At 45.8% G+C, this 14,916-nt stretch overlaps 1 protein-coding gene across 1 annotated transcript in view; it reads right to left on the reverse strand.

Moving 5' to 3' along the window:
- Positions 1-14,366, reverse strand: part of NIPAL3 (NIPA like domain containing 3) — a 52,426-nt gene extending 38,060 nt beyond the window's left edge. Inside the window, exons 1-2 of the mRNA XM_080801251.1 lie at positions 14,238-14,366; positions 10,877-11,182 (exon numbers count right to left, since the gene is read on the reverse strand). Coding sequence (XP_080657377.1) covers positions 10,877-10,969 — 93 coding nt within the window. The 5' untranslated portion in view covers positions 10,970-11,182; positions 14,238-14,366. The remainder of the gene's footprint in view (positions 1-10,876; positions 11,183-14,237) is intronic.
- Positions 14,367-14,916: the final 550 nt, after the last annotated feature.

Raw genomic sequence — 14,916 nt, forward strand, 5'->3', positions numbered from 1 at the left:
GAGTGTGGAGCCCAATGCCAGCCTTGATCCTGGGACCCTGAGATCATGACCTGAGATGAAACCAAAAGTCAGCCACTTAACGGATGGCCATCCAGGTGCCCCTAAAAGTATTTTTAAATTAAGGTATGTACATTGTTTTTTTAGACATAATGCTACTGCATACATAACAGACTACAGTATAGTATACACATAATTTTATGTGCACTAGGAGACCAAAAAATTCATTTGACTCACTTTACTGTGATATTTGCTTTGTTGTGGTGGTCTAGAACCAAACTTGCAAAGTCTCCAAGGTGTGCCTATACCTATGATTCCAAGAATTTTATAGTTTTAGCTCTTACATTTAGGTATTTGATCTATTTTGAGTTATTTTCATACATGACGTGAGGAAAGAACCCGACTTCCTTCTTTCACATTTGGATGTCCAGCTGTCCCTGCAGCGTTTGTTGAAAAGACTGTTCTTTCCCCACTGAGTGGTCTTTGCATCCTTGTAGAAAATCAACTGACCATAGATGTGTTGGTTTATATTCAGACTCTGCATTGATTTGTAGGTCTGTCCTTAGGTCAGTACCACATTGTTTTGACTGCTGTAGCTCTGCAGTAAGTTTTGAAATCAAGAAGTTGAAATCCTCCAACTTTGTTCTTTTTCCATGACTGCTTTGGCTACTTGCAGTTCCTTGCATCTCCACCTGAATATTCGGATGAGATCGTCTCTAGGTATTTTCTAAATACCCCTATGATGTCTTCACTAACCCCCTGGTTATTTAGGAGCATGTTGTTTAAATTTCACATAATTTGTGGGGTGCCTGAGTTTACTGCCTTACTGTAAAAGGCAGTCAAGTGTCTGTTTTCACATAATTTGTGGGGTGCCTGAGTTTACTGCCTTACTGTAAAAGGCAGTCAAGTGTCTGTTTTCGGCTCAGGTCATGATCTCAGAGTCCTGGGATCGAGCCCGCACTGGGCTTCCCTGCTCGGCATAGAGCCTCCATCTCCCTCTCCCTCTCCCTCTGTCCCTCCCCCCAGCTTGTGCTCACTCTCTCTCTCTAGTTCTGCTCTCTCTTTCAATTAAATAAAATATTAAAAAAAAATAAATTTCACATATTTGTGAACTTCCCGCTTTATTGTTAGGAATATACTTTTGTTATTGATTTCTTATTTTACTCCACTGTGATCAGAGAACACACTTTGTATGATTTCAATCTTCTAAATTTATTGACATTTATTCTGTAGCCAAACATATGTTCTACCCCAAAGAATGTTCCATATGCCATTGAGAAGAATGGGTGTTCTGCTACAGTTGGATGAGATGTTCTACAGATGATGGTGGGGTTTAACTGGTTCGTAATGTTGTTCGAGTCTTCTGTCTCCTTGCCAGCATTCTGCTAGTGGGGTAACTGCTGAACTGCCTGTTTCTTCTTTCCATTCTGCAATTTTTGCTTCATGTATTTTGGCATATATATATTTTATTATTGTTATATATTCTTGTTGATTGACCATTATATAATATCCTTCTTTGTCACTCAAAACAAGTTTCATTGTAAAGTCTATTTTGTCTGATGCTAATATAACCAATCCAGTTCTCTTTTGGTTACTGTTTTCATGGAATATCTTTTCCCATCTTTTTTACTTTCAACCTCATTTTTGGCTTCATTTTTTTTTAAGTGGGCTCCGACTTGGGACTTGAATTCATGACCCTGAGATCAAGACCTAAGCTGAGATCAACCCAAGTGGGCCACCCAGGCATCCCCATCATTTTTGTCTTTGAGTCTAAAGTGAGCATTGTTAATAGCGTATACTTGGACTATGTCTCTTAAAAAATCCATTCTGTCAATCTCTCCCTTTTAATTAGAGAGTTTAAGTCATTTATATTTAATGCACTTACTGATAAGGAAGGATTTCTACTGTTTGATTTTCTACATGTCATGTCTCTTTTTGTTCCTCAGTTTCTCCATTACTGCCTTTTATGTCAAATAGACAAATTTTCTAGTGTACCATTAAAAAAAAATATTTTATTTATTTATTTGCGAGACAGAGCGAGAGCACACATGTGAGCAGGGAGGGGCAGAGGGAGAGGATGTTCAAGCAGACTCCCTGCTGAGCACAGAGCCCAATACAGGGCTTGATCTCTGGATGCATGAGATCATGACCTACTGAAAACAAGAGTCAGACACTCAACCAACTGAGCCAGTCAGGTGCCCCTCTAGTACACCATTTTAATTGCCTTATCATTTCCTTTATTATTTATTTTTGAGTTATTTTCTTAGTGATTGTGCTGAGGATTATAATTACTATACTGAAGCATGTGATAAAGCATTTATAATTACATTTGTATGTACAAATACTATAATATTTGTTTTTAACATAGTATATAATTAAAATATATGTATTGAGACACTTGGCTGGCTCAGTCAGTGGACCATGTGATTCTTGATCTCAGGGTCATGAGTTCAAGCTCTATGTTGGGCGTGGACCTTACTTAAAATTTTTTAAAAATAAAACATATGTATTGCAATACAGTATAGGCAATGGTGTAGTAAAATTAACAAGATGTCAATTTCCCTGATCTTTTCTAGATAGGTTAAGCCAACATGGCTCTAAGTGAAAATTTATCAGCATAACTGATAGTGCCTTTTTGGTAAACTTCACAGAAATTGTTGAGAACATACCCCCCCCCATATGTCACTTTTGGCATACTGATTATTTTGAATTAAAGTTACTTAAGAAACAGCCAGTACAAGAAGGGTACTCTGAGACCCCTTTTATCCCCCTGAAAGAAGGAAATAAATCTTCCATGTGAAAGGTCCTTTCCCAATATGTACCAGGAGGAAGAGACACATCCTTATCACCAGAGATAGGAAATTTAGGGCCAAGAAGGCTATATAAACAAATCTAGTTACCACCTCATTAATTTACTACCCCAAGCCCAACCCCTTTGTCTTGTCAATTCTTCACAAATTTATAGTTTCTTTGTCTAAAAGGTATAAAAGCTGCCTGCTTTGGTTACTTCTTTGAGCATCATATCTTTGAGGCTCCCATATGTATGAAATTAAATTTTTCTCCTGTGAATCTGTCTTATGTCAGTTTAATTATGAGGCCAGCCAAAGAATCTAGAGGGGAAGGGAACCTACACTGTGAAAGCAAAACAAATCCTGTTGTAAATTAACTGTATACAGGGGCACCTGGGTGGCTCAGTTGGTTGTGTGCCTTTGCTCAGGTCATGATCCTCCCAGGGTCCTGGGATCAAATTCTGCATCAGGCTCCCTGTTCAGCGGGGAGCCTGCTTCTCCTTCTCCCTGCTACTCTGCCTACTTGTACTCTCTCTCTGTGTCAAATAAATAAATGAAACTGTTAAAACAATAAATTAACTGTATACAGTACTTTGTTTTGAAGAAAAATAAAGGGGGCTCTCTTCATATTGTTAGCTGAAAGTCAATAAAAATAATTTAACACTATGTGGGTTTTTTATTTTAAGTAGGTTCCACACCAAGCACAGAGCCCAATATGGGGCTTAAGCTCATGACCCTGAGATCAAGACCTGAGCTGAGATCAAGAGTTAGAAGCTTAACTGACTAAGCCACCCAGACACCCCTGTCACTATGTGATTTTTAGCATATAACCCGGAAGGAGTTGAAAGAATTTAGGGATGAGCACTATAATAATATTCTTCCATCCCAGGTACTTACATGAATGGGTTCTCAGGACTTCTAGCTATAAAACCCAAAATGTACAACAGGACTGATGCTAAAATCTGTCCCATTCTAGCAACCAATAATATTCGTCTTGACTATTAGGGAGAAAAAGTCCCTTTCAGATATTCATTCCTAATACAATGTTATTTTATGCTTAACAATTATCATGAAACTTTATATGACATTCACCAATTGCTTTTAGAGCTTCTGGATTGAGTCAGTACTGCTGAAACTGTGAAAAAGAAAGCCTGAGGCCCAAAATGGCATCACTTATGCCAAATCACCAAACTGGGGCTTCATACCTTACCTAACTGAAGTTCTAACCTCCTCCGGAAAGCTAATTTTTTTTTTTTTTTTTAAAGATTTATTTATTTATTTATTTGACAGACAGAGATCACAAGTGGGCAGAGAGGCAGGCAGAGGGTGGCGGGGGGTGGGGGGCGCGGAGCAGGCTCCCCGCTGAGCAGAGAGCCCGATGCGGGGCTCTATCCCAGGACCCTGGGATCATGACCTGAGCCGAAGGCAGAGGCTTTAACCCACTGAGTCACCTAGGCACCCCTCCAGAAAGGTAAACTTAACTGGTCAGTCAGGAATCTTCTGATCAGCACCAGTAAGGTAATCTGTCACATGGGCCCTCTCTATCCCGTTTGTCCCCAAAGGAAGGTCACTTCACCTGAAATAATTCTTTTTTCTGTTTATAACTTTGTCTTGCCTTTAAAAACTTGGGGCACCTGGGTGGCTCAGTCAGTTAAGGGTCCAACTCTTGATTTTGGCTCAGGTCATGATCTCAGGGTCAATGCCAGGCTCTGCACTCAGTGGGGAGTCTGCTTGAGTTGCTTTCTCTGCCTCTGCTCCCCCCACACCGCCGTACACATATGAGCTCTTTCTGTCTCTCAAATCAATAAATCTTTTAAAAAAGAAAAAAAAGGCCTCTTCTCTTTCTGTCACCCTTTGGAGCCCCCCCGCCCCGCCCCACAACTTGCTAGATGGGATGCTGCCTGATTCATGTATCAGTTAGTAAAGCCAGTTAGAGCATCAAAATTACTTCGAGGAATTTTTGTTACTTCACAAACCCTACATCAAAGAAAATACTAAAAAGTGAAATTTGATTGCATTTTTCCACTTTCTTTTTTTCAAAATATTTTATTTATTTATCAGAGAGAGAGTGAGCGAGCACAAGCAGGGGGAGCGGCAGGCAAAGGGAGAGGGAGAAGCAGGTTCCCTGCTGAGCGGAGAGCCTGATGCGGGGCTCGATCCCAGGACCCTGCGATCATGACCTGAGCTGAAGGCAGACGCTTAACTGACTGAGCCACCCAGGCGTCCCTTTTCCATTCTTCATTGTAGAGAAGTATGGTAAGTATCCATACAATGTTGAAGTGTTAAAAGATAGACACTGTTTGGGGACAAAATTCTGTGGGGGAAACGTAAAGGAAATACAAAATTAAGGAGAAAAAGAAATAATGCAAAATTTCCAACTGCTAAAGAAGAGCTTTTCCAGAAGGCTGCTGGTAGGTATCAAGTGGACTTTATATTCCAGGGGCTATAAAAAAAAAACTCTAGTATGAAAATGTGCCAGAAATGACATACCTTGCAAATATAAACTTGTAGCACATGTTTTAAGTCTTAGATGTCAACCAAAGAAATGAGTGAGGCAATACATGAGTGAGGCAATACAATACTTTAGAGGGTCAAGTCTGAAGACCCCAGAGGAAGCCCTTCACTAAGGGTGGCTCATTAAGGCTACAGAGCAAGGACCTCAGCCTCATGGAGGCCACGATTCTGGGGGCCAGTGGGCGCTCGGCACAGAGACTCAGTTTACCTACAGTGATGATAGAGAGTTGAAAGAGTTAACTGGCAGTGATGTTACAGGAACTGCCTTGGGCAGGTAGGAGACAAAAGGACTCTGGTTCTGGCTCCAACAACACCTCACAGCTGCCTTATTTCCTTTACAGGGTACGAAGAGGAGCAGGAAACAGGCTCCAGGCCTTGGGCAGAAAGCTGAGCCCAGAGCCAGCACTGTTCAGAGGACACTGGGGGTCACACAGCTACAGACAGCTTCCAAGGTGGGCAGACTGGGAGATGGGATTCACCTCCTCCGCCTGCTGGCACGACAGTGCCCCTCGCTCAGAGCTCGCACGTGGCCTTCCTGAGGTCATCCAGGGAAAGCACGAAGCTCAGGAACTTACAATTATAGTGACCCGTATGAAACTGCCCCTGTTCAGCCGTTGCGACCTATGAAAATGGTAGTTTCATATGGTTCGTTCGACCTATGAACTGGCAGCCGCTTTTTTACTTTTACCCTAAGAGACCAAGCAGTCCTCTGCCAAGATGTGGATGAAATCCACAAGGCTGAGAGTGTGTTGTTAACGACGTGGAGGGCGGAGGTCAAGAGATCGAGAAGGGAAACTGGCCACTGCCGGTATTGACCCAAGTCAATACTGTTTCGGGGAGGAGGGTGGGGAGGGCTGAAACCTAGAAATAAAAAATTGTAAAGCTCACAAGGATAACCCATCTGAGCAGCAGAAAAACAAGGCTAAAAGGTTACTGTGATAACAAAGCCTGGTGTTGCTGGAGTATTTTTATCTATACACATTTGGTGTGGTGCAAAGCCCTTTCCATGCCTTGCCTTTGGGCCACGTCCAACCACTGAGGTGGGGTCTGTTATGAATCCTAATTTCTGCACGCAGGTCAGAAGGACTTCACACATGAACAAAGGAAGGCCCGGAGACGTACAAGAACTTGTGGGAGGATTTCTGTGGCTTGAGGCCGGGTTTCTAGTCTCCAGATGGTAATTACTCCTCTAGACCATCTCCCACTGTCTTCTCTCAGGTGTGCTTCAAAGGTGGTAAAGTGAATTAGGGGAAAAATAAATAAATAATCCCTGCCTCCTAAGTGCTACATTCCCACTAGTGACATGGGCAGCTGAGGTTTCCTTTAAAGGTCGTTTCCACAAGCATGTTCATCTCCGTGCCTAATAAGGGACCGCGGACAGACATCATTAGTAACAGCGCAGTATAATTAAGTGTCCTTTCATCCAGGCATTTCAAAGGGCTTCGGCAACGTTAATTATGCCCCAAGCCCTTGTGAAGCGGCGCTTGGTTCCATTCTATGAGCATTTAAAGTCAAGCAAAGGCGATGCCACGGGCCCAGGGGTTACACACTTTGAACATATACCTATTAGCGGCCCTCAAGTGTCTGGCGAAAGAGTTGGGGTGTGCAAGGCTCCTGACGTGAAACTCTTCCTCTGGAGCTCAGAGCTTGAAAACTGTAAAATGGGGGTGTCTGGGTCTGCTGGCAGGGAGGGAAGTGAGGGGAGGTACTTGGGTGGCTTCTGCCACTGGACAAGTCACCGTGTTCCTCTTCTGCAGAGAGATAACAGAAATTATCTGAAGTGGTTTAAGTGCCAACAAGTGCACGTACATGGACGGCTAACCTGGAGCAGGGATCTGACCTAGGACTCAGGGACTCTGTCCCAGACTGAAACAAGGGTTTCCCACAGCGGGGCAGGTTGTGAGAATCGTCTGGTGCTGGCTTTATCAAGAGCGGGCAGGAAAACCCAAGTCACTTCTCTCTCTGCTTCCGCTTTCCTGTGTAGACATGGAAGATCAGCAGTTCTGGGCTGGGGTCCTGCCGCTGCCACTTACTGCTGTGTGACTTCAGAGGAATTACCATACCTCTCTGAGCCTCAGCTGCCCCTCTGAGAAATGGAGCAGCTGTAAACGCTCACGGGATTGTCACGTGACATGAAATAAGGAACGGTTGAAAGACCACCCAGCACATGAAAAATACTGACACAATTCTAGTTTGTTACTATTATTTTTACAATTTTCCTTCATATTATCATTATTATTAGCAACAGCTCTAAGGACCCTTCTGGCTCCAAGAATTGCTTTTATATCGGCTGTAACTCTTGGAAAGAACCGTTTCCAGAAAAGGAACAGAGGTCACAGAGGCAGGAACCCTTGCTTGATCAGTGGTATCTGAGTGAAACCAGCTCAGATCTCCCATTCTAACACCTGCTTTCCATCTTCCAACAAGAACCTCTATTTAAACATCACGGTGATAAGACCGGTCATCACTTGCTATTTAAACTGACCTCCCACAATCCCTTGGGCTTGAAACTAATAAGAGTTAAGTATAAATTGCAGTTTGGGCTTGTTTTGAGGGTTACTCACATTCAAATACAAGAGATGCATTAGTCTGGCTAAACCAGGCCCTGCTACCCTTTGCCTGGCTTCAGGCCAGCTCCCTGATGCTTACCTTCTCCAGCAGGGGAGGCATTAGCTTCCACAGAATTGTCATTTCAACACTTAATAACTGACATCAGAAAGAGAAGGGGCCTTGCAGAGTAGCTGGCACAATGCGGGCAGCGGGGAGTGGTGGATAAAAGCCAGGGCCTTGGCAATGCACAGACTCATTTCGAATCCTAGCTTTACTACCTATTGACTGTGTGGCCTTGGGTAGGTTAATTAACCTCTCTGTGCCAGTTTCCTAATATGCGAAATGGGGCTTTAATAGTACCTACCTTATGGGGCTCTGTGGGGATCAGCACAGTCCCTGCCATATAGTAAACACTAAAACCAATGTTCACTGCCATTATGATCATGACGATTACTATAGTAATTGGAATTGGCTAAGGAAGCATGATTGAGGACCTATATTTTCCTCCCAGGAAAACTGCCAAAACTGGAGCTGGAGCTGGAAGGATAGGTAGGATTTCTATGGGGGATGGTGGGGCAGCTTCAGGTTCCTTCATCTGTACATTCAGGTCATCCTCACAAGCACCCCTGTAGGATGGATTGAAAACTGACCTGCAGAAGAGCTGCACGACTTTCCCCCAAGCGATACTGATAGAAAGCGAGAAAGCTGGGATTTGAAGCAAGCAAGCTCAGATTCTAAAGGCCATGTTCTACCTTTGTATCAAATTCTGTCCTGAAGGGTAAGGTACTGACAGAATTAGCTCCCCCCACCTCCCTCCTAGACCGTAAACCCGTTCTGGGAAGAGATATCTCAATTATTTATACAGCCCCCTTCCCCACACCCGTGGCAGGCATGGACAACAGATGCTCAGCTGAAATGCCTATTTGCTGAATGGAAGGAACTGAGACTGAAATGCCTATTTGCTGAATGGAAGGAACTGAGACTCTTCCAGACTGAGACCAAGCCTCCAGAGCCAGGAACCTCAGGCGATGCTGCCTCCTGGGCAGCTGGCCTCCTGGTCTCTCTTTCACAAGTGCCCGCCTCCTGACCTCCCCACCCCCCGCTCCAACAACCAGGACAGAGAGCAGGGCTGCCACGCAAGGCCAAGGGCTTCCTCCTGACTCAAGCCACTGACTGAGTTGGACATGGGCCTGCTAATGTTTTCCTTGACCCCAAAGCGGACGATCTGGGGTCAGTCTGCCCAGCAGGTATGACCACCCTCCACGGAGAGACAGACAGACAGACAAACAGACAGACAGACAGACAGACACACACACACACACACCCCCACCCACCCCCATAAAACCTGTTAGCTGTGTGACTCCACCCCCCTGCCCACCACAGATTGGACCAGGGTGGCCACCTGACTCACGCTGGCCAATCAGGTCTTCCCTCTTTCCAGGGTTGGGTGAGCGCCCCAGTTGTTCCAAACCTCCACGGCCCTTCCTACCTCTGGCTCCAGGAGCTACACTGTAGTCTTAGAATAGTTTTCTCTTTTGCCCCACCGCCTCTGAAATAGGTTTTTATTCCTTGCAACCAAAATAGCCATCACAAAAATCGAGGAGGAGGAGGAAGACAACTTCTCCAGGCAGAATTAACTACACCTTTCTCTGCTTCGGGTATCTTCATCTCCTCCTCCTTGTAACGGCAGGCACTCCTGCCTCCTGCATGGGCTAGGTGCTTTTTCACTGATCCACATGATTGGAGGGATGAGGGATGGAGGGAGGTATTCCTACCATCAGTCTACCCATAACAGAAGCTCTGAGGGGCTAAGCCGTATGCCCAATGACACCCAGCCAGGAAGGAGCAGAGTAGGGATGCGAACCCAGGCCTTCTTCCCTTTATCCTCCCTGGAACTTCAGTTAGCTCCTAACTTGGCCCATGTGCCTGTCTCCCACCTCGATTTTTTTTTTCTTTTTAAATATTTATTTGTTAGAGAGAGAGAGTGCAGCGGGGAAGGGCAGAGGGAGAGGGAGAGAGTGTGAAGGAGACTCCGCTGAGTGCAGAGCCCAAGGCAGGGCTGATCTCACAACCCTGAGATCAGAACCTAAGCAGAAACCAAGAGTCAGAAGCTTAACGGACTTACGCAACCCAGGTGCCCCCTCCCACCTCAGTTTTTCAGCTTGTTGGTAAAGTCACCATGATTGATTTATCTCTGCTCTGGCATGAAGGTATTTCTGTCATGAGTAATAATGGAATTAATTTGTAATTTTTATGGAAACTTAATAGAAGTCTCATCTGGTAGAGTGTTCAGTGTTTTCTTAGATACTGTATTTGTTTGTCTGGCATCCATTCTTCACAGAACCAGTGGTCTTAACTGTATATTCTTAGGTTCTGCATGCGTGATGCTCTGGCATTTGTGGCCTCCCTCACCAGCACCAGACCACCTCTCCCAGGGCTGGCCAGTGCTTAGAGCAAAGGAGCGGCCAGATTAGAAACACCCCAGATTAGAAACAGCCTCAACAGCCAGCAATAGGGAATCTGTCCAGAAAATTTTGATACGGCAACTCAACAGACTATTGGGCAATCATTCAAAAAGTATGTGTTAAATCACTATTACTCGATGACATGGGGTAATAGCCCACACACGGGCTTAAGTGAAACAAACGAGACACAAAACTTTCTGTACAGTCTGATCCCAAATGTGTAACACCAAAAAAAGACAGGAAGGAAATATCCTGAAATACGAACAAAGCTTGTCTCCAAGTAATAGAGTAAGTGAATCTTCTAAGTGGGAATGCATCCCTTTAACAATGTTTCTCTACCTTTGCATTTTGATGTCTTTCTCTAACCCCCTATTTTTATGTATTTCCACGAGCATTTCTTTTCCCTGGATTACAAGTTCTCCTACCTGTGGGGTGGGGGGCGGCTGCCTGTTTCTGCCAATGACAGGCAGACAGACCCTGGACATATCTGTTAGCCAGTGCTGTACTGTGTTACTTTCTGGTTAGAAAAACACAACATTTCAAAACCACAAAAACTCTTGCCTTGTAGGAGAAGGAAAGCTCGGTGAGCGGGTGGGCGCTGCTTGTGGGCGGCAGCTGGCGCAGCTGCAGGGCGGCACCGTGGGCTCGGTCCATGGTCTCCTACAGCCACATTCCCTGGGCCCAGCCTGGGAGCTGGAGCTGCTGCTGCTACGAGGGGCCAACCCTGGAGACCATCTTTCCCGGCGGTGTTCACCTCCTCTCACCAGCCATCAGAGGACGGACAGCCTCTCTCTCACCTCCACGCAGAGAAGTGCCAAGTTCTGTCGCTCCCAAGCAGACAGTGTGATTCCTTATCCTGGTGGTGCTCTAGGGAGGTGGGGAGGAGCATTAAAAATGCATGTACAGTGAGACATCGAGCCCAGCTTTGTTACCCGAGGAGGGATGAGGAACCATCTGTGTTCTAACTTAGGGAAGGACAAATGAGAAGAAAAGCTATCTCCGTGGATGACAGAAGAACTAATAAGCTACTACCAATGGTCAGCTGAACGCAGGTGAGGTAACACTGCGTCCCCCTGGGAGAAGATCTATGTGACCAGATCACATCAGCTCTGGGAGACTCAGGGGCCTCACTGTAAAGTAGGGGTAATAATGTGGCCTCAAGTAAAATTGGTGATGATAGTAATTTGGACCATTGTTGTAAATTTCATCAGGGGGATATTTTCAGCGCAGGTCAAGTTTTTCTAAAATAAGGAAGAAAGATGAAGCATATGTTCCTAGGTTTCTGGGAGGCATGGCCAGAGCACCTTACCATGGTGCTAAGTGTTTCTTTGAGGTCCTCATATAGTAAAAAGAAAAAAAAAATCCATACAAATTTGGATTCTACCACAAAGTCTATGTTGTTGTTTTTTTTTCCCCTCTGTGGGGGCTTGAACTTACCACCCTGAGATTAAGACTTGAGTTGAGATTAAGTGTCAGATGGTTAACTGACTGAGCCACCCAGATACCCCTCGATATTTATTTTAATATAAAAATGTTATAGCTTTTGATCTGTCATATGCTACCTATTTGCCTTGGCCAAGTCATTTAACTTTCCAGGCAGTTTTTTCTGCTGTAAAATACAGATAATAACACTTCTACCTCCCCCCCACCATAGGGTTGTTGTGAGAATTTGATGAAATAATGCAAGTATAATACATGCACAACAAATGGCCAAATGAATGGCAGCTATTATTAGTATTAATTTTATTCCTACCAGCTTAATTATTGAATTGACCCACAGATCTTCCTTTCTTTCATGTAACCATGCAACAAATATTTATGCAGGGCTCACTATGTGCCAAACAGATACAGTGTCTGCTATGCCCCCACAGCTTCAGAAAGTTGCCCTCTGTGTCTTGCAACTTCCAGTTCCTTCTGTTATCTAGCTCTACCCCCAGGAATGCTGGTTCCTGGTGTGAACAGCACAGTCATATGTCACAGGGCTAACACTGTGTCCAGCATCTAGGAGACATTGGATACACGGTTTAGCACTGGGGCAGCCACAAAGACCATTTGGCTCAGGTCTCACTTTGTTGAAGAGCCTCAAAATTCAATGATTGCTGCTGCCTCCAGATGAGATTATGCATTCGGTATATATTCAATACCTTAATTACATGTATACACATATACATATGGTGTGTGTGTGTATATATGTGTGTATACATACATATATATTTATGTGTGTGTATATATATATGTATATATATATACACAGTATATACAAGGTACGCTCATCAGATAATTTTATAACTGATATTCCAGAACCAGACCTCCCTGTGAAGACCAATGAATATTTGCAATCTTGTGTAAAGCATAATTATTCTTCTCCATACTTCCTTGTGTGGGTGAAAAGCATGACTGTGTTAAATTTAGGTATTTTAATGTTTTGAATACAGCAGCCTTAGGAAGGAAGAATTGCCCAGGGAGAGACCGCCAAGAGACCCTTGCAGGCTTTCAGGCTGGCCTGGATCTGAAGGGGGCACTGCAGCCCGAACTGGGAAGATGTCTCCTGAATCCCCTGTTCAGTTGCAGCTTGCCAAGGCCTGGCCCAGAGCCCAGCATGGTGACCTCCATACCCACCTACTGACTGGCTAAAGGGAGGCCTGTAGAGTACCTGGGGCAGCTCGCAGTCAAGAATGGAATGGCTTACTCAGGCCTAATCAACCACAACTCCGGAGATCCCACAGCTGTAACCAGCCCCGCCCACAGGATGTCAGAGAAAGCAAACAGGCCTTGAGGACATGCCAATGGGGTGATGGAAACCTGGGCCCCCTAACCTTCTTTGGACCAGCTGCTCTGTTCAGGTGGGTTTCTGTTTTTCCTTTTGTTTGTGGAGTTGTTGCTGTCATTCAAGTCCCTTCTAAAAAGGGACTTCCTTTTTAGGAAGGAAAGAAGGCTTCCCTCTTTGCCTGAGGGCCAAGGCCTCTGAGGCATCCCCTGCAAAGTCAGGAGGCTCTCCCTCAGCTAGGTAGGAGTTAGGACAAAAAGCTCTGGAGGAACTCTTTGCAAGTCGCTCTCCCTTTAAGGTGCACATTGTTTACCTAGTGAATCTCCTTTTCTGCCTTCAGAGCACTTTTCCAGCACTAACATATGCCCAAGAGGCAAGTGGCCAACTCTGTGTTCCCAGTGACCCCTTAATGCTGAGGCCCTCACAGCCAGCAGTAAGCACAGGGTCATTGACTAAAAAATGTAAAGATAATTCTAGGTGCTTGCTTCCATTCCATCCCCCCCCCACCCCACCTTATCTCAATGAATTATTTCACCAACCCACAGAGCAGGCTGGACAGATGAGAGGACCACAGCTCATAGCTGCTGGGAGTAGTGTATTAGAATTTGGCTCTATCTGAAAAAAAAAAAAAAATCAATAAAACACGCCCTTTTCCACCACCTGACGATTCAGCTTCTGGCTGGTGGTGAGTGCCGGTTACACCAAGCCCTTTCCCCTTCCTGGGCTTTGGCTCACTAAAGGGTTACACTCCTCCCCTCCCATCGAGCTGGAAACTATAACTTCCAGCAGCCAGTGTAGATCAAGAATTCCTCCCCGTATCCCACCTGCTAACTCCACCATCTGCTATTGCCAGGGAGCCCGAGCCGGCGTGTAGAGGAATAATTTTGGCAAAGTTACTGCATTTCACTTCCTGATTTGGTAAAGCCTGCCATCACCTATATTAAGGCAAACCTATGCCCCCCTCCCTTCGCTAAAATGAGGGGAAAAAACCATTCCGAGGCAGCGAGACCCAGACCCGCAAGGCAGGTGACAGCAAGAAGGAAGGGTATTAGTACTAGGGGGCGTTAGATGATTCCAAATGCCTTACCTTTCCTGAAAACAAAAAACGAAGGCTGATTTCAAGTCCCCCCTGTCTCAGGCTTAATCACTACTCACCCGGGCGGCGTCTCCTCTTAGGCCCACCTATCCCAGGTTTCTGAGAAACGACTTAGACTCTCCGCACCACCCGGAGGCACAGGCTCCTTAATTCCTTCCCCAACTCAGGAGCTGCCTGGGTGCTGCAGTGTTTTGCTTTCAAAGGCCACGATCTGATTTGTCAGGCCGCCTGCCGGTCAGAAGCTGGCGGGGACTTCTTGCAGGCGAGTGGCTGCGAGGAGGGGGGTGGGCGGGACAGCCCCCGGCTATTGGCTGCGCCGCAAAGCTTGCTTGAGGCGTAGGGGGAGCGACTTGGGGAGGCGGCCCCCCTCTTGAGCTTTGCTTTCACCTGGAGGGGGCCCCTCTAGCGGCCGCGCCAAGGACGTTGGAACAAACCCCTCTCTCCCTCTCTGCCTGTACGGGGGTGTTGGGGTGACTGCTCACCTCCCCTGCCCACAGGTGGGCAGCCTGCCCGGAGTCCGACCTTCTAGTTCTCAGCGCCACCTCCCGGGCTTTGCTCCTGCTGTTCGTCCACCTTACACTCTCCGCGTGCCTTCAGATCCTTCACGACCCTCAAGACCCGGCTCCCACAAAGCCGTCTCAGTACTCGGGGCATATACAATGTCCTTGCGGGCGCTCCCCTAACACCTGTTGGCTGCGCTATGTACCAACCCCCCGAGCGCATCCGCCGCTCCGCAAT

Source organism: Martes martes, assembly GCF_963455335.1.
Source record: "Martes martes genome assembly, chromosome: 4".
NCBI lineage: Eukaryota > Metazoa > Chordata > Mammalia > Carnivora > Mustelidae > Martes > Martes martes.